We start from the raw sequence: 20,396 nt of genomic DNA, 5'->3' as shown, positions 1-20,396 counted from the left end.
ATGATTGGAACTAAATTATATATGACTTTTATGCTGTGTGTATACAATATCCTAGTCTGCCATGTAGCAGAATATGGATTTAGCATTAGCATTAGTAGAGGCATTTGATGCAAGAAAGCAAGCTTTATGCAGCATCAGCCAAAAAAAAAAACCACTTCCACTTCACCCCTCTGTTCGTTTAAAATACCTGTCCAGCTGAGCCTTAAACTTATTTAGGTTATAAACTTCCACGACAAGGGATGGAAGTCTGTTCCACCAACCAACCACCAGCTGGCTAAAGGCAAATTTCCGCACGTCTATCCTACATCTGTCTTTCCTCAATTTGAATTTATGCCCTCTCAACTGATTATTCTGAGCGAGAGGAAGAATCCCATCAGCATTGAGCATGCTCAAGCCATTCAAGGCTTTATACACTTCTATCAGATCACCTCGCTGGTGCCTAGTCTCCAGACACTGTAATTTGCAAAACTTAAGCCTTTTTTCGTAAGAGCACCCCTTTGTTCCATTCACTAATCTTGTTGCCCTTCTCTGTACTCATTCCAGCAGCTCTAGATTTGTAACACTACAACACAAAATGGCAGCGTGTAGCAGATTTGCCATCGTCTGGCTTGGATCCATCCTAATTTAATAAAAAAAAATGCCAATCCTTTTCCATGTGGGTAGCACAGTGGTTATAATCACTGTTCTTCCTGCACCGTTGGAAAAAGCCTGGATTTAGATTAGCATTAGCATTAGTAGAGGCATTTGATGCAAGAAAGCAAGCTTATGCAGCATCAGCCAAAAAAAAAAAAAAAAAAACCCACTTCCACTTCACCCTTCTGTTCGTTCAAAATACCTGTCCAGCTGAGCCTTAAACTTATTTGGGCTATCAACCTCCACCACAAGGGATGGAAGTCTGTTCCACCAACCAACCACCCGCTGGCTAAAGGCAAATTTCCGCACGTCTATCCTACATCTGTCTTTCCTCAATTTGAATTTATGCCCTCTCAGGTGATTTTTCTGAGCTAGAGGAAGAATCCCATCAGCATTGAGCATGCTTAAACCATTCAAGGCTTTATACACCTCTATCAGATCACCTCGCTGGTGCCTAGTCTCCAGACACTGTAATTTGCAAAACTTAAGCCTTTCTTCGTAAGAGCACCCCTTTGTTCCATTCACTAATCTTGTTGCCCTTCTCTGTACTCGTTCCAGCAGCTCTACATCCTTCTTGAAATGAGGCCTCCAGACCTGTATACAGTACTCTAGGTGTGGCCTGACCATCGCCTTATACAATGGAATAATCACCTCCTTATCCCTGCTGGAAAAATTCCTGTATATCATTGATAATACTCCATGAGCTACTCTTGCAGCCCGTCTGCACTCCTCAGAGAACTTCATATCAGCCTGCACAACCACCCCCAAGTCCCTTTCATTCTCTACCACTGTCAGTGTAGTACCACAGAGTTGATACGTTGCTCTGGGGTTGCTGTTTCCCATGTGTAGTACTTTACATTTGTCAATGTTAAACTTCATTTGCCACCTCTCAGCCCATCTGCTCAACCTTTCCAGATCCTGTTGCAGCAGCATAGTGTCAGTAGTGTCCTTGACAACCCTGCCAACCTTTGTATCGTCTGCAAACTTGGACATTAAGCCCGATATACCATCATCAATATCATTTATAAATACAGAAAACAATAATGGACCCAACACTGAGCCCTGAGGGACTCCACTAATAACATCAGTCCACGATGAGCAGTGTCCATTGATTACCACTCTCTGTCTTCTCCCCCTCAACCACCCCTTTATCCATAGCAGCAATTTGCCTCCAATGTCACACTGCTCCAATTTGTGTAGAAGTCTTCCATGTGCAACAGTATCAAAAGCCTTTCTAAGATCCAAGTATATAATATCAAAGTTATTCCCTGCATCCAGTTCTTTTGTGACTGCATCATAGTATCCAATCAAGTTGGTGAGGCAAGACTTCCCCTTAACAAAACCATGCTGTGTCTGAGCTATAACTGAAGTCTTGTCTAAATGATCCTGCAGTGCTTCTTTAACCAGTGCCTCCATTAATTTTCCTGGAACAGAAGTTAAGCTCACAGGTCTATAATTACTTGTGTCAGCCTTTGATCCTCCTTTGTGAATTGGGGTCACATTTGCACATTTCCAGTCTATGGGTACCTCCCCGGAGTCCAAGGAAGCTCTCATAATTATGGCTAGGGGTTTGCTTACTTCCTTTGCTGCCTCCTTTAATATAACTGGATAGATCCCATCCACCCCGGGTGCCTTTCTTGTGTTTATCTTCAACAGTTTCTCCTCCACTTTACTCCCAGTTATTTCAAGATTCTGTAGCTTACTGCTAGAGTTGAATACACCTCCGGCATTCCCCTCGCTGAATAACTCCTCATGTGTGAATGTCGATGCAAAATATTCATTTAGTTTGTTAGCTACCTGAGCAGGATCATCAACACTTGACCCATCAATATCAAGTGGACCAATCTGATTCATCCCCTTCCTTCTAGAGTTTACATAAGTAAAGAACTCTTTGCTGTTTTTCTTTGCATCCCTTGCCAAGGATTTCTCGTAATCTGCCTTCGCCTGCCTAACCTCCTTTGTAACTTGGTTGCATATCAACTCTCCGTAGCCAGGTGGGAAGGAGCAACAGTGTGTAGCACACACTTCTTGATTAGACCGGGGTTCGACCCCGTCACCACCAAATACGGAGGATGCGGAAAGGTCAGGGAATGACCACCGCATATCCCGGAGCAATATGGCCTTAGTTGCTAATGCTCCTAAAAACCAAATAACAAACAACAAACAAGCATATCAACTTGTATCTATCATAGGCTTCTGTGTCATGTGTTAATTTGTATGTATCCCATGCATTTTTCTTCTCTGCCATATGCCTCATTAGTTCATCTGACATCCATTTTGGCCTAAACCTTGAACAATATTTCTTAGTTGGTATGTAAAGCCTAGTAGCTTCCAAGATAAGTTCTTTGAATGCTTCCCATTTTGAATTTGCTGTTGGTAACATCATCAGTTGGTCCCACTGTATAGAATTTAAATACTGTCTCAGTCCATCGTAGTCGCCTTTACGGAAGCAATAACCCTTCCCTTTACCCCTAATGGTAGTTACCTCTTTGAGTAAATCCCACTTCAGCACACTGTGATCACTGCCACCTAGTGGTTCATTTATCTGCAGATTCTTAATGCATGAAGAATCACTGCTGATAATCAAATCAAGAATATTACTCCCTCTAGTTGCCTCCCTAACATGCTGATGTAGAAAACAATCATCCAATAAATCCACAAAAGCCCTGCTAGTGTGTGAGTAACCAGCCCCCAAATTCCAGTCAATATCTGGGAAATTAAAATCTCCCATTATAAGACACTCTGATTTACTGGCCCACTCTATTTCCCTGTACAGTTCCTTATTATACTCATCAGAGTCATTAGGCATATAGCACACTCCTACTCTCAATTTTGATCTCCCAATGTTTATGTCACACCAAACTGACTCCACACTGCACTGTCCAGCGATGTCGACTGGCTTCACTTCCTTGGTTTTTATGTGTTTCTTAACTAATAGCATAACCCCTCCCCCCTTCCTATCCTGTCTATCCTTTCTGTAGACGTTGTACTCCCCAAATTGCAGTTCTGCATCCCTTATATCTGTGTGACACCACGTCTCTGATATCCCAACAATATCTGCCTTCGATGTTTTGAGCAATACCTCAAATTCATCAAATTTATTTACTAAACTCCTAGCATTGGTGTACACGCAAGTATACCTGCACCTGTTTCTATTCTTAGCTACCCTAACACAACCCATGTGTTTACTTGTACCGCAATGGCTCCCAGCAGTCTCTGAAATACCATGCATCTTGTTTTTCAGGCTTCTGCTCATTCTAATAGAAGCAGTGCAAGAATCTCTTTCACCTCTGCCAGTGGCTACTGTCAATCTATTGGTCTTTGTCTCCCCCCAAGCTAGCAGTTTTCCGACCCACCTAACACTGCCTCGATAGCATCAGCAAATATTCTTGCACCCTTTCTATTTAAGTGTAGATTTCATCAATGATGTGAGGCTTTTTTCTTTGGTCTTTTTTTAACTCTGTGACTGAGGTAGTTGGTCTTGGGTATGGATAGCAAGTTCCCCACTCCCCTGGAACTCAGGTTTTTCATCCAGCAAAACAAGCCGATTGACCATAACACATGCAATTTATGGACATAATACACTTGGGTGGCCCTAATAAGACAGTTTTTGTCCAGTCCCATTAACAATTTGTCTAATTCTTCCTTATATTATTTAAACTATTCACTCCCCTTCACCAGATGGAAGCCATTATTTATTTAATAAACAGTTACTTTGTGGCCAAAAGCAAATTTTTATATCTGTGTTGCAATCATCCTGTACTGAATCCTGAGGGACCCCCTAATAAAAATTAATGTTAGTAGTGAAAGCAAGCTTATAAAGCATCAGCAGAAAAAAAAAAAATCCTGCATCACCTGACCATCCCCACCCCCAATAGTTCATCTATTTCTACCTTGAATTTATTCAAACTACCCACTTCTGCTACAAGATGGAAATTTGTTCCAGCAGTCAATGGCACAATATGGCCTAAGTTGCTGATTTACATAAAACCCTACAACAGCAACAAGCTATCAACCACCAACTAGCTAAATGGCAAACATCTACATATCTATTCTATATCCTACCATCTTTCCTCAATTTGAATTTATGCCCTCTTAATGTGTGTAGTCTGGGCAAAAAGAAGGCGGCCATTGGCACTGAACACATTTAATCCATTCAAAGCCTTAAACACCTCAATCAGATTGCCTTGCAGATGCGTAGTCTCCAGATGCTGCACTTAACAGAACTGAAGCCTTACTTGATAAGACCACCCATCTGTTCTCACCAATCTCTCACTGCCTTTCTCTGCACCCATTCCAGCAGATCTACATCCTTTCTAAAATGAAGCCTCCAGACTTGTATGTGTTATTCAAGATACAGCCTAACCATTGCCTTGTACAATGGGATAATCGCCTCCTTATCCCTTCCAGCATAGTCCTTGTATATCATTGACAAAACCCCACAAGCCATCCTAGCAGCCTGTCTACACAGCATAGAGAACTTCATATCTGACTGCACAATTACCCCCAGGTCTTTTTTATTTTCCAATACCCTTAGTACAGTACCACAAAGTTGTATGTTAATAGGGAGTTTCTATTACCCTTATGCCGTACCTTGCATTTGTCAATGTTAAGTTTTAATTACCACTTCTCAGCCATTCCGGCTGATTTGTCTAGATTGTATTGTACCATATCCTGATTACTGTGATTAACCACCCTGCCAACCTGTGTGTCATCTGCAAACATTAGACATAAAGAAATACTTCTTTCTGTCTGCATACGATGTCACCAAACAACTAAACAAATAATTATAATTATCATAACGATAAAAGCAATGTAAATCGAACTTGCTACGCTCCATTAACGCTAATCAAATCCAAATACAGTAATGGCTTTATTAGCATTGAGCATGCATGTTAGTATTCTCTGGGTTTTGATGGCTGTTAGTTCCATGTTCATACAATGATGGCACTGGGAGTAATTGAGCAAGTGTCCACTCTGTATTATTATCATAATCATCATTGGCCACATGGTGCAGGGAGGCCTGAGGCTTTTGCTGTGCTGGCCTAGAGAGAATTTCTGACTTACCCTGAGAGAGAGAGAGAGAGAGAGAGAGAGAGAGAGAGAGAGAGAGAGAGAGAGAGAGAGAGAGAGAGAGAGAGAGAGAGAGAGACGTAGAAGAAAATCGCCAGGGAAGAGAGGAGTGGTGGTGGTGTCCAGCTTGGGACCCTGGGTGTGCCAGGGTCCCAATGTCGGCCTGTGGGGTTATAACATAACCCCACAGGCCGACATTGGTGAGTATGGGCTTGGCATACCCAGGGTCCTGAGCTGGATATCATTATTCTTCTTTTTCTTGGTGATTTCCCCCTCTCTCTCTCTCTCTCAGGGTAACTCAAATTTTTTTTCTTTTTGCTAGTGCAGCATAAGCCTCAGGCTTCCTTGCATCATATGGCTAATAATAATAATTAAGCCTGGTATATCTTCATTAATAAATATAGTAAAGAACAATGGGCCCAGCACTGAACCTTGGGAGACTTCACTAATAACATTAGTCCATGAAGAACAATGTCCATTGATTACCACCCTCTGTCTTCTCCCACTCCACCATCCTTTTACCCATAGCAGCAACTTGCCATTAATGCCACACTGGTCCAATCTGTACAGCAGTCTTTTATGTGAAACAGTATTAAAAGCTTTCCTGAAATCCAAATATGTGATATTGAAATTTATTTTTTGCATCTAGTTTCTTTGTTACTGCATCTTCATCTCTCCTTCCATCTCCACTGCCTTTAGCAGATTAGTCCAAGCAGAACAGCACTAGTTTATTAACTTGCCCCTGATGCCACACTTCTCCAATTTGTACAGTGTTTCATGTGGAACAATGTCAGAAGCTGTACTGAAATCATAAGTATATGATGGCAAAATTTAATTTTTGCGTCCAATTCATTTTTTATTGTTGTCATAGCTATTTAGATTGGCTAGACAAGATCTCCCCTTAACACAGTGGTTTTCAACCGGGGTGCCACGGTTGAAAACCACAACAGGGGTGCCACGTAATTTGGGTTTAAGTTACTTAAACTTATTATTTTTTAATTTATATGTTTATTTCAGTATAAAAAGGTGTACAGTATCTTTTTTAATTTTGTGCTGATCTATAATTGATGTTTACTTAGTACTTCTATATAAAGAATAAAATTATATACTGTATATACAGTTGGTCGTCGACTTACGACCGACTTCTGTTCTGACTGACAGGTCGTAAGTCGATCTGGTCGTATGTCGGCCATATATTTATTAACAGTATTTTTTAACCTTTCTAATCTTTTTATTATCTTTATAATTTATTTTTATAATCTTTTAAATTTTTATCATCTTTTATTTTTCATTTTAAATACAGTAATGCTTTTATCTTTTACTTCGTTTCTACGCCTAGGCTATCTCTCTCTAGGAGGTTAAATTCAAACGCTCTGTACATTTTAATTGGTTTATTATTCATACTGTTTATAAAAAATACAAAACTACGATCTATAATTACATATACAGTATTGTCATAATTTGAAAAATAATACTGTACATAATGTACTGTAAACACAAAAATACAATCTAAAATTAATGTAAAAATTAATACAAATGAAATTTACAAAATCAAATTTTTTGTGGTCGTAAGTCGCATAGGTCGTAAGTGGACGACCAAGTGTATATAATTTGTATTATGAAATGTAATTTTTATAATTATATTATTGTAATAAATATCATATAACATATTTTTTAATGTTATATTTATACATATATATATATATATATATAACGATAAGTTTTATGTATATATTTTAATTTTTTGTATATATATATATATATATATTACCTTACTTTATCCCTTACGTTTCTTTAAAGGTGCCTCCGTAGCCAGGTGGGCAGGAGCAGCAGTGCGTAGCACACGCTTCTTGATTAGACCGGGGTTCGAGCCCGTGACCACCAAATACGGAGGATGTGGAAAGGTCAGGGAATGACCACCACATATCCCCGGAGCAATATGGCCTTAGTTGTTAATGCTCCTAAAAACCAAATAACAATAACAACAACAATAATGTTTCTTTAAATCCATCTTGGTATTGTCTTCAATATTATACAACATATTTTATACACATTATGGTCGTAATGCATAATTACTCTAGCAAATGCATTGGCCCATAAGTATTAGTTAGTTTGTTACAATTTATTAACTTTCTTTCTTTTCATATTACTTTATATAGATATAACAGTATTTTTTTTTTTGTGTTTTTTTTTTTTTTTTTTGGCTGATGCTACATAAGCTCATACACTTGCTTTCTTGCATCACATGACACTACTACTAACAAGTAGAAAATTGAGTAGGGGTGCCGCAAAATAAAATAAATTACTGAGGGGTGCCGTTATTAAAAAAAAGTTGAAACCGCTGCCTTAATAGATCCATGCTGTGAATTTTATATAAAATTTCAATGAGATTTATGTCTGGGTACTTGGGAGGAGTATTGATACTTTAGGGCAATTGTAAAGAAGCCATTCCCTCACAATATACACATTGTACACTGTGAAGGAATATTCTTGCCAAGAAGAACCTGGAGTACTTCTTTAAATACTGACTTACCTTTATTTTTCTTGGAACCGAAGTCACAGTTAGATGTTTCTACTTACTCACTTTGCCATCTGATTCCCTCTCGCCTCACCTTGTATTCACAGAGAGAAGTTTTGTCTTTGAAGCTGTCAGACTCATGTATGGAAAGTGGGCTTGCTACTTGGGAGTCTAAAATGCTAATGGAACTGATATTCATGGGAGAGTGAAGTGGACAGAATTTTTGGCAAAGTCTAGTTGTTCTGTGACAGCCAAATCCTCTGCTTGCACCTTCATGATGGTGGGACTGTTAGTTACCCCTGGGTATAATCCCCACAAGCAAGTCCTAAATTGTGGCACTTAGTATACTGGAGGTGACAACTGAGGTGCAAACCAATGTAAGCAGGGAATCGAGATGTGGTGTTCACACCACACAAAGGAACACTAGGTGGTAGATGATTCATCAACTTGTGTAATATCACCATTTTGCTTGTTGGAGGCTCGAAGTGGCGGAACCCATGTTGAGTCTCCAGCAACCCCCCCCATCTCTTCTGTCATGCAATATGATTGATGTCTTTTGAGGTTACGATGGACACCTTGGTGAGATCAAATCTTCCTTGCATTTTGACAGTATAGCTCTAAAATGGTTTTTGCAGACAGGCCGCTAGATAGTCCACCAGACTGAACCAATTGGTATCTCTCCAGGAGGCTTCAGGATTAGCTATTATGTAATCACTGCCTCTACTCTGTCAGATAGCGACCGGAGGGAGTCCAAGTAGTGTGTATGTGAGGTGCATTGTTGAGCCACATTATGTCAAGGAGCTGGGTATATTCTTGCTATGTGTATACCATATTCAAAAATTTCATTACTTCATACAACATTTCCTCCCCTCCTTACTGCTGTCTACATGAATTGTCAAACTAATAGAACAAACTAGTTTGTGAAAAAATCTAAACCTCCCAAACACTTCCTCATTCATTTCATAAATATACGTGGTCCCAGTTCTAATCTCAGTGATGTCTATTTCCACTTAGTCGGAAACCCCATGTACTTTTTCAGACAGAATCCCAGTTCTGTTGCTTCAACTACTGCTGATATCAGTTGTCCGAATTATTCGCTGTATGATTCCTTTTGTTTCAATGGTGGTACTTTTGTGTATATCTGTTCTGATATTCCCTGTCAGAGACTTAGGAATTTGGAATCTCTTCTTTTCGATCGTCTCTGGCTTAATCTCTCCACTACATTCTCTCAAATTCATCTGTTGCCTCTATCATTCTCTCAGCTCCACTGATCACTTGGAATTTTTTGACTTCCTTGAAACTACTTTCTCCAGTGAGGTAATTTTCCTTGGTGATTTTAATGTACACAACTCCAGCTTGCTTCTGTTTTCTAGTCACACAGATCCAGCTGGTTGAGATGCTGAGGCTTTTGTGCATGGATTGTTCATTTACCTACCAGAATACCAGACAATCTAACCACAGCCAAATGCTTGATCTTTTTCTCACAAACAGCTTCTAAGTAATGGTCAAGGTGAGTGGTCCTTGAGGCACCTGAGATCACAACTTGGCGATGGTCTCTTCTCCAGTGGAGCATTTCTCCAATAGTCAATCTCAACCTTGTGTTGTTTGGAATTAAAAAAAAAAAATGCAAAATGGGATGATCTGTGAGATTTCTTTTCATTGGTCAGATTATTGTTTCAAATATTCTGATGGCAATGTTTGCTCAGATCGTGTCAGTGAAATTATTCTTGTAGAGATGGAATCCTTTATCCCATGCCCCACTTTAAAATCTCAATAAATGCACTAAGGCTGTGCAAGATAAGAATGTTGTATATTGCAATTTGCTTGTATCCAAATCTCCAGGTTAATTTTCTGACTCCACAAAAGCTGTCAACGATTGTAAAGCAGTAAGTAATCAGTCCAAACCAGATTTTGAACAGGCTAAGAGTAGAAAACTTTGCTTCTTGTTCAAATGGTAGTCAAGCATTCTAGTCTCTTGCCAAAGCTATTGGTCATAACTTTTGCCCATCTCTGTCAACACCGGATGGCACTATTGTCACTTTAGCCAAAGATAAAGCTGACCTACTAGAAACCTATTTTTCTTCCAACTTGTGTATTGATGATCCTGGTAAACCACCTCCTACCATTCCCCATACACTCCATTCAGTGCCTTTTGTGGTCCTCCGGCAGAAGAATTGTGAACAGTCTTGATGGCAAGAAAGCACCAAGTCCTGATGGTATTTCTTCACTTGTTCTCAAAACCTGTACCCTGAACTTACTCCTGTTCTGTACCACCCTTTTATTTTATTTATTATTATTTTTTTTTTCACTTTCTTATTCGACAGGTGTTTTCTCTTCTGCTTGCAAATTTCCTCATATCCAGCCAGTTCCTAAAAAGGATGACAAGTCCTTCCCTTCAGTTATCATCCCATTGCACTTCTACTCCTAAAGTAATGGAGAAATCCATTAACCGCCAACTTTTAAACTATCTAGAAACCTTCCATCTGATCAATGATTGCCCATATGGATTCTCTGTGTTGATGCATTGGTGATGTAATGGCTTATGTTTCCCCTCTATGGACAATTTAAATGGAAATGTTTGGTGAAACTCTAGCAGTTTCTCTTGATATTTCAAAGTTTTTGATTGTCTTTGGCGTAGTGTTCTAAATCTTTCATCTTATGTATTGTTGACTGTTTTCTGGATATCCATTCTCAGTGATGGCTTGCTGCAGGTGATGGTACATTGCTCTCCATCTGCTAACTTCTCCACTAACACTGGTGTTTCCCAAGATTTAGTATTTCTTGTATATTAATATATTAATGACCTTCTTCCATTGACTGGAAAGCCTATCTGTGGAATGCAATCTGCTGGTGATAGCAGATTGCATCAGTTTCAGAAACTTTGTCCCGTACAAACTGCTTCAGCTTTTTGAATATCCTCTACCAATTCCATAAATGCTAACTTCTAGATAATCTCCAGTGAGGCAAAGATAACTTAGTTGATTTCAGTCATTCTAAAATATTTCCTGTCTTATATCTCGTAAAAAGGATTCTGCTCCTGTGCTTATTTTTGAAGACTTATTTCTAGACAAGATTATATATCTCTGTTAGGAATTACTGTGACTTGTCTCTCTTGGCATAAGCACATTACAAATATTGCATTCTCTGCATCTAAAAAACTGGGTTTTCTCTTTCGTTATTGGAATTACTTTTCTTCTGAACCGAGCTACTTCTGACGAATAGCTCAGTACAAGATTTGTACTGAGCTATTCACTCGGTAGAAATCTCATATCAGCCCTGCATATAATATTGTTCCCACATCTGGGGGTCGCCATAACTTCTCTCAGGCTTCTAGACTTGATTCAAAACACAACAGTTAGGTTTATTAATAATTCATCTCTAACAAAGTCTCTCTACTCTCTAGCAGATGTTCAGTTTCTGCTGCCTGTCTTTTTTAATGATATGGGCACGTCATGGGCACTTTTTCTTCCTAATTGATTTCTATAATCCTCCCTTTCTCTTCCGAACCCATCCGAACACTTGCTACAACAAGTTAGCATCCTTTTAGTGCCCAATTTCAAACTCATATTTCCTATTAGCAGTAACCCCAGAGTAATGTATCAACTCTGTGGTACTACACTGACAGTGGTAGAGAATGAAAAGGACCTGGGGGTAATTGTGCAGGCAGATATGAATTTTCTGAGCATTGCAGGTGGTTTGCAAGAGTAGCTCATGGTGTCTTGTCACTGATATACAGGAATTTTTTTAGCAGGAATAAGGAGGTGATTATCCCCTTGTATAAGGAAATGGTCAGGCCACACCTTGAGTACTGTATACAGGTCTGGAGGCCTCATTTTAAGAAGGATGTAGAGCTGTTGGAACAAGTACAGAGAAGGGCAACAAGATTAGTGAATGGAACGAAGGGTTGCTCTTACGAAGAACGGCTTAAGTTTTGCAGATTACAGTGTCTGGAGACTAGGCATCTGCAAGGTGATCTGATTGAGGTGTATAAAGCCTTGAATGGTTTGAGCATGCTCAATGCTGATGGGATTCTTCCTCTTGCTCAGAATAATCACCTGAAAGGTCATAAATTCAAATCGAGGAAAGACAGTTGTAGGATAGATGTGTGGAAGTTTGTCTTTAGCCAGCGTGTAGTTGATAGGTGGAACAGACTCCCATCTTTTGTTGTGGAAGTTGATAACCTAAATAAATTTAAGGCTGAGCTGGACAGGTATTTGGAACGAACGGAGGGGTGAAATGGGAGCCGTGTTTTTTTTTTTTTTTGGCTGATGCTGCATAAGCTTGCTTTCTTGCGTCAATATGCCCTTACTAATGCTAATGTGAGAAACCTCCCTTCACATGTAATTTTCTGAAAATTACAATCTATGGAAATTCAAGTCTAATGTCAACAAGGTATCTTCTTTCATATTCTCAACTAACAGCTCGTGCAGAGTTCTAAGTATTATAGGTTTTAATACCTTTTTGTGTTAATATTGTTGATCCTTAGAGTGGCACCTCCGTAGCCAGGTGGGAAGGAGCAACAGTGCATAGCACACGCTTCTTGATTAGACCGGGGTTCGAGCCCGTCACCACCTAATACGGAGGATGTGAAAAGGTCAGGAATGACCACCGCATATCCCGGAGCAATATGGCCTTAGTTGCTAATGCTCCTAAAAAAAAAAAAAAAAAGAAGATCCTTAGAGTAATACTTAAAGTTCTAAGTATTATAGGTTTTAATACCTTTTTTGTGTTTGGGGTTTACATAAAAAAAAAAAAAAAAAAAATCCCAAGTATTCTGTTTCTCCCAGACCATTCTGGAAGAAATTCTACCCTGTGAGACTTTCAACTCTTCCTCCCAGACAGAATTGCAGACACTTTTCAAATTTAATTCTTAACTCACAACTGTTTCTCAGTATTACTCTGTACCTGTTAACTAAATGCTAAGATCCCTTATTCTTAATGTTCTCTTGTTCTGATCTATTCAGATTCCTACAATTTTGTTTATGACAAGACTTAAAATGTTTGAACCACCACAGCCTGACAATTAGGTATTTTAGTGGGGATCTGATCCAAGTCTTTAAGACTCAGAGGAGATTGTTAAATATATGAAAGTAAATTTTCAGTTTTGCACTAGTAGCTATAAATTCAGATCAAGAGTTATAACCCTAGGTTGTCAGAAGTTTTCTTTTAGCCGGTGAGTGTTAATTACTAGAATTAGTTGCCTCCTTGTGTAGTTGAAGCAGGCAGTTTTCTTTTCCTTTTTTGTTTTTTAGGTTTAGCAAAAACTTGGTTCCATTGTGCCACATGGCTAGTAGTATTTGTATCAGCATGGTAACACTTTGTTAGGAAAACAGTCTATAAATAATAGCACCCTATTTCCAGTTTGGGACTCTGATTTTGACATAATTGAACATCTCTGGGATGTTCAGTTATGTCCAAATAAGTTAGCCCCGAACAAGACTTCCCACTTCAAAGAACTAGTTGCAGTTTTAGTGAATGAGTGGAGTAAGCTTCTAATTCCCACATACCAAATGCTCATAGAAAGTATCTACAGAAACTGATGTCATTAAAGTTCTTGATGGTCATATCCAATATTAATTCTTTTTTTCTAATTATATTTTTTCAATTTAGTGTGTGTGTGTGTGTGTATATGTGTATATATATATATATATAATTTTTTTTTTTTAGATGGAATTCTCCACCTTTCAACAGTCAAGAACAAGTGCGAGTGTTGTTATTTCAGGAACGTGATGGACAAGATAGAAAATTGCTATTTGACTCAAAAGCAATTAAACGAAAGGAAGAGGAATCACATTGCAACTTATCTTATAGATCATTTATTAAGAAGGATAAAACATTCCAGAAAAATGATTCTCATAAGGAAAATACTTATAGTGAAACAGTTACTATGTATGAAGTGAGTATCCAAATCAAAAATTAGGTTGCTAGCTTCCCTTGTCTTTTTCAGACTGAATTTTACATCTAATCAATTTTTCATGGTGAATCCATTTTAGATATCTGGATATTAGTTAAGAGAAGAAATGGGGATTTAATGGCATGTGGTCACCCATAAATAGTGTATATTATGAAAAAGTATTTTTTATTTATTTATTTTTTTTATTTGTCAGCTACATACAGGGTGTCTCAAAAATATTGGTACAAATGTTTCGGGGAGGTAGGTAACATCTGAAGGAATGTGAATCGCATAGGAACCCATAACCGGAAACATCACGGGAAAGTAGTAGCAGAGGCACAAGAAGCAGAAATCACACAAGGCAGTAATTAGTGGCAAACATTTATTTGACATAATATTAACAATGGAGTATGAGATGGATGCATTTCATGATTTTACAACAGATGCTCGAAGGTTCTGCCATGAGACACGATGCATGCGTGACACCAACGCAGCATGGATTGGCGGACACGGTCGAACACACCTGGAGTTTCTTTGACAGTAGCAGCAGCGGAGACGAGTCTCGCCACAAGATCCATTTCCATCTCCACAGGCGATTCATACATGATAGATTGGCGGACACGGTCGAACACACCTGGAGTGTGTTCGACCGAACACACCTGGAGTTTCATTGACAGTAGCAGCAGCGGAGATGAGTCTCGTCGTGAGATCCATTTCCATCTCCACAGGCGATTCATACATGATAGATTTGAGGGCCCACCCACAGAAAGAAATCAAGGCTCGATAAATCAGGTGAGCGTGGGAGCCAGGCAACGGGTCCACCATGGCCAATCCATCGATGCCCAAAACGCCTGTTCACACCTCCCATAATGGGCAGGCGCCCCTTTATGTTGAAACCAAATGTTGCATCTCACATTTGCTGGAACATCGTCAGTTAGCCCTGGTAGAACTTGTTCAAGAAAGATCCGATATTTAGCGGTGTTCATGTGAGTTGATAACAGGTATGGGCCGACTAAGCAGTCACCGACCATACTTGCCCACACATTTATTGCAAAGCGATGTTGTGTCGCATGGGGGCACACACTGTGTGGGCCCTCTGCTAATCCGTACACCAGGTGCATGTCTGCCAGCTCACAGTTCATATATCTATGCATGCTCTTTGTGCGGCGACTACTGCTTGAATGAGTAAACCAGAAATTTTCCCTCTCACGAACTATGAACAGCGCCATGTACAGACTTATGGTGACGTTTCTGGTTATGGGTTCCTGTGCGATTCACATTCCTTTAGATGTTAGCTACCTCCCCTAAACGTTTGTACCAATATGTTTGAGACACCCTGTATAGTATCAGTAAATTTGTTTTACATTTTGTCAGCGACATATAGTAGTGAAAACAATTCTGCACAAATAATTATAGAGCAGTGGGGTTCTGATTTAATTGTTTTTTTTTAATTTTTTTATTTTATATGAACAATATATCTGTTTCAGCTTTTTTTTTGTATTCAGGGTAGAAAAGGTTTTGTCGTTGCTGATACAGTGGCATAGATTTTTGGATACAAATATTTTTAATCATAACACTACAGTGATCAAAACTATTCGAATGAAACTTTTCCCAAGCTTTTTTTTTGTTTATCATAAATGTAATAAAATTCATGATAACTGTTTACTGATATGTTGGGAAAGTTTAAGTGATTTTCTGGTGAGATTCTTTGTCATTAGAGTACTACATATATAGTCAGCAGAACTGCCAACAATGCTAAAATATTTGTGAGGGATAGTACAACCTTACTTTCTATTATGATCTACATAGTGTAATTGAGTTGATTATTCTTTTCGTTGTTGTTGATGAAAGTTGGAAAATTCTTGCAGCTTCATTTCCATGTTGTTTTTTCATTATCAGATAGTTCTAAATTTTATTCAGAGATCCACTATTTTACTCAGAAGTGGTGCTGTGGCTAAGGAAGAAATCCGCCCTTTGTGAATTTCTCACATTTTAAAAATGGAAGTTTTTCTTCTCTTTCACTCCTGTAGTGTGACCTGCAAAATTTGACTGATATGCAGAAACTACTCTTGAATGGATACAGCTGTAGGTGAACCAGGCAGGTCACTCTGTGACTAACAATAAAACTGTTAAATTGGTTTCTAATTGGAATTATTCAGTTTAAAGTATTTATTTCACTTACAAGCCAGAAGGTTGCTTCGTTCCCTCTGACTGTCACACGAATCTGAATTATACATTTTTATTTGGGGGGGGGCAGAACCCCTCACACCTCCTTCTAATAATCAAAAGATGTATAAAAATTATATTATATTATTTTATTATCTAAAAACAAATTAATAACAAAGACATAATTTATATATTTGATTATAAACCCCTCGCACCTCCTTCTAATAATCAAAAGATGTATAAAAATTATATTATATTATTTTATTATCTAAAAACAAATTAATAACAAAGACATAATTTATATATTTGATTATAAACCCCTCACACCTCCTTCTAATAATCAAAAGATGTATAAAAATTATATTATATTATTTTATTATCTAAAAACAAATTAATAACAAAGACATAATTTATATATTTGATTATAAACTTTTCATGTCTATTTTTTTGTTTTTTGATTCGTTTTCAGTTAATACAAAGAGATTTTTACCTGCCTTCACTCTACTTAATGCAATGTACAGTTGTCCATGCAAAAAGCATGGTGATACTAAGTCAACACCAACTGAAGATAATGTTTGACCTTGACTTTTGTTTATTGTCATACTAAAAGGCAATTTCACAGGAAACTGTGTTGAAAAATATATTTCCCTTCATTTGAATACATATCAATCCATGGAATATATGCTTTCGATCCAGCTCTGTCACCTGTGACATGTTCACAAACAACATTTCCACTGCATGTAGTCATTTTTTATATCTAAGTTTCTTAAAACCATAACAATTGCATTTACCTTTAATAGTAATTTATGCGAAGCTAAACCTGAAGGCTCCAGAGAATAAAGTGTTTCGATTGTTAGAGATGTATTCTTCGGCATTACAACTATCTGGCATAATTTGGTCTGATGAATAAACTATATGTAACCGTCTTATAACATGGTAGGTTCCTATAAAATGTTGTTGTATTGTGCGAAACTGTGTTATACAGGACTAAGAAAAAGTACAAAAAGGGGGATTACGTTCCAAAAAGCTAACAAAAATACACTTTTGTTAAAAAACTAACAAAAATACACTCTTTTGTTAACAACAAAACTAACAAAAATGCACCATTCTAGATTTCGTGTATCTTCTGCTCTCTTTAAACAAATCAGTAATCTGGTTTTGTTTGCCTTTGCTTGATAAATTGTGAATTTCATTGTATGGAACTAAGCCTTTCATTCAAGAATCTGCATTCAAAAAATAAAATCCTAATTGCTCGAGTAACTTTATGCCTTCCCTTATGCTTTTTTAGAGTAAAATTTTGGAAGTTTAGAATTTTCATCTGCACTATCATCCTCTGAATTGGTTTTGTTTACCTCTGATGCCATTTCCACCAAATTCACTTCGCCAGCCTCTTTTTCTACCATAGTTCTTGAACATCTTCAGTAATCATATGTTTTTTTAAATTTTTTTAGAAGCATCGGAGACTAAGGCCATTTTGCTCTGCATATATTGTCTATAAATTTTGTGTCCTGAGATAGATTTTCTGTTTTGATGGATGAAAATCCCGAAATTTGGGAGGAAAAACTGTGCTGCCCTCGCCTGAGCCCAGCTAACTCATCCACATTGTGAAAAAGACCCGTAAAAATTCCTCCCATCATCGATGGGATTCAATGATGGGAGGAATCCCCTCCTACTGACGTAGCAAGTTCTGCTATTGCACCGATTCCATTTTCTGCCAGTTCGACCATATTTCCTGAATAAACTGACTCTGGCCATACATTTTTCCATATGCATTTAATATTGACGGTTTTACTTCTTTGAATGATAAAGCTTTGATTCTGGTACAATCCACAATTGAGAAATGTTTCCATGCCTCCATTACTTCAATAGAATCGGAATCATTTTTTTCCAAAATCCATTGTGACAATTTTCTGATGTAATGAGTTTTAAATGTGGATATAATGCCTTGATCTAATGGCTGAATGAAAAGAGTTGTATTAACCTAGTACAAACCTGTGACATGTTCACAAACAACATTTCCACTACACGTAGTCATTTTTTATATCTAAGTTTCTTAAAACCATAACAATTGCATTTACCTTTAATAGTAATTTATGCGAAGCTAAACCTGAAGGCTCCAGAGAATAGTGTTTCAATTGTTAGAGATGTATTCTTCAGCAATACAACTATCTGGCATAATTTGGTCTGATGAATAAACTACAGGTAACCCTCGTATAACATGGTAGTTAGGTTCCTATAAAATGTGTTGTGGGATACTGGGTTAAAAGAGTGGACAGGCATTTGGAATGAATGGATGAAATGGGAGGTTTTTTTGGCTGATGCTTCATAAGTTTGCTTTCTTGCATCACATGCCTCTACTAATATTAATGCTGTGGTAGTAGAAACATAACTTCAACGTTTAGATGACTCAAATATTTTGGATGGCCTGCCGTGCTGTCCAGTAGTAATAAAACTCTGAAATCTAGATTTTTCCACAGGTTCAACAAGCACAAGTTCAATAGCACAGAACATAACACCGGGATTTCCTAACAAAATAAAATACAAGGATTTCTCTTTTTTTTTTTTGTCTAGCGAGTCAACAGCAGGGATTCAAAAAGAGTGGAGAAAAGTTGAAAAATTACATCCAACATAATAGCAGAGTTTCCCCTCACAAAAATAGCCTGTTATGCAAGGTTTGCCGTAATTCTCTAACCGTGTTATATAAGTACTATGTTGTGAGAGGATTGCTGCAATTTATCAATCGTGTTAGAGCGAAACCGTGTTGTAGAAGTACCGTGTTATACGTGGTTTGCCTGTATTGCAATTCTCCTGGAATCTTAATTTCGGATAAAATTTTTTCATTCAGTGAACAGTGTTATTTGTTGCAGCTAAAATTGCACATTGAAACTTTTCTTCCAAAGGAGTTTCGATACTTCCAAAAACATCATATATTAAATTTCCTGAACTGCGGATATTTTTAAGAATCTCTATTTGATCATTTTCGTCTTTTACCACTATCATTTTTTAGATTTTTTTCTTTTTTTATCAGTGATTGGAATTTCAGTAGAGATATCAACAATTTGTGATTCATTTTTTTTTTTTTTTTGCTCTTTTCATATCATTCCTTTCTTAATTGTGAAGCCTTTAACTTTATTATAATTGCTTTGTTTTCTTCGATATCACCCTTATTTCACCTATCCATTCGCTCCAAATGTTCGTCAAGTTCTGCCTTGAATCTGTTTAAGCTATCAACTTCTACAATGATAGATGGACGTTTGTTCCAGCAATCAACCACCCGCTGGCTAAAGGCAAACATCTGCACATCTATACTACAACCGTCTTTCCTCAATTTGAATTTATGACTCTCAGGCGATTATTCTCAGCAAGACGAAGAATCCCATCAGCATTGAGCATACTCAAACCATTTAAGGCTTTATACACCTTGGAGGTGCCTAGTCTCCAGAACTGTAATTTGCAAAACTTAAGCCTTTCTTCGTGAGAGCAACCCTTTGTTCCACTCACTAATCTTGTTGCCCTTCTCTGTACTCGTTCCAACAGCTCTACATCGTTCTTAAATCGAGGCCTCGAGACCTGTATACAGTACTCAAGGTGTGGTCTGACCATTGCCTTATACAAGGGGATAATCACCTTATCCCTGCTAGAAAAATTCCTGTATATCATTGACAAGACACCATGAGCTACTCTTGCAGACTGTCTGCACTACACAGAAAACTTCATATCTGCCTGCACAATTACCCCCAGGTCCTTTTCATTTATCATTGGCGCCTCCGTAGCCAGGTGGGAAGGAGCAGCAGTGCATAGCACATGCTTCTTGATTAGACCGTGGTTCGAGTCCATCACCACCAAATACAGAGAATGCGGAAAGGTCAGGGAATGACCACCGCATATTCCGGAGAAATATGGCCTTAGTTGCTAATGCTCTTAAAAACCAAATAACTACATCAAACAAAACAACATCAATATCATTTATAAATACAGAAAACAATAATGGACCCAACACTTAACCCTGAGGGACTCCACTAATAACATTAGTCCATGAAGAGCAGTGTCCATTGATTACCACACTCTGTCTTCTCCCAATCAACCATCCCTTTATCCATAGCAGCAATTTGC

At 38.1% G+C, this 20,396-nt stretch overlaps 1 protein-coding gene across 2 annotated transcripts in view; it reads left to right on the top strand.

Moving 5' to 3' along the window:
- The window catches only part of LOC150083777 (folliculin-interacting protein 2), a 296,503-nt gene that overhangs the window by 54,883 nt on the left and 221,224 nt on the right, over positions 1-20,396 (top strand). For both annotated transcript variants that reach the window (XM_090377482.1, XM_090377483.1), the window contains exon 2: positions 13,892-14,120. In XM_090377482.1, the coding sequence (XP_090233608.1) occupies positions 13,892-14,120 (229 nt within the window). The remainder of the gene's footprint in view (positions 1-13,891; positions 14,121-20,396) is intronic.

The sequence above is a fragment of the Mastigoproctus giganteus genome, chromosome 7 (genome assembly GCF_048544385.1).
Source record: "Mastigoproctus giganteus isolate SK-2022 chromosome 7, ASM4854438v1, whole genome shotgun sequence".
NCBI classification, from domain to species: domain Eukaryota; kingdom Metazoa; phylum Arthropoda; class Arachnida; order Uropygi; family Thelyphonidae; genus Mastigoproctus; species Mastigoproctus giganteus.
This window is presented reverse-complemented; position numbering and strand designations above follow the sequence as displayed.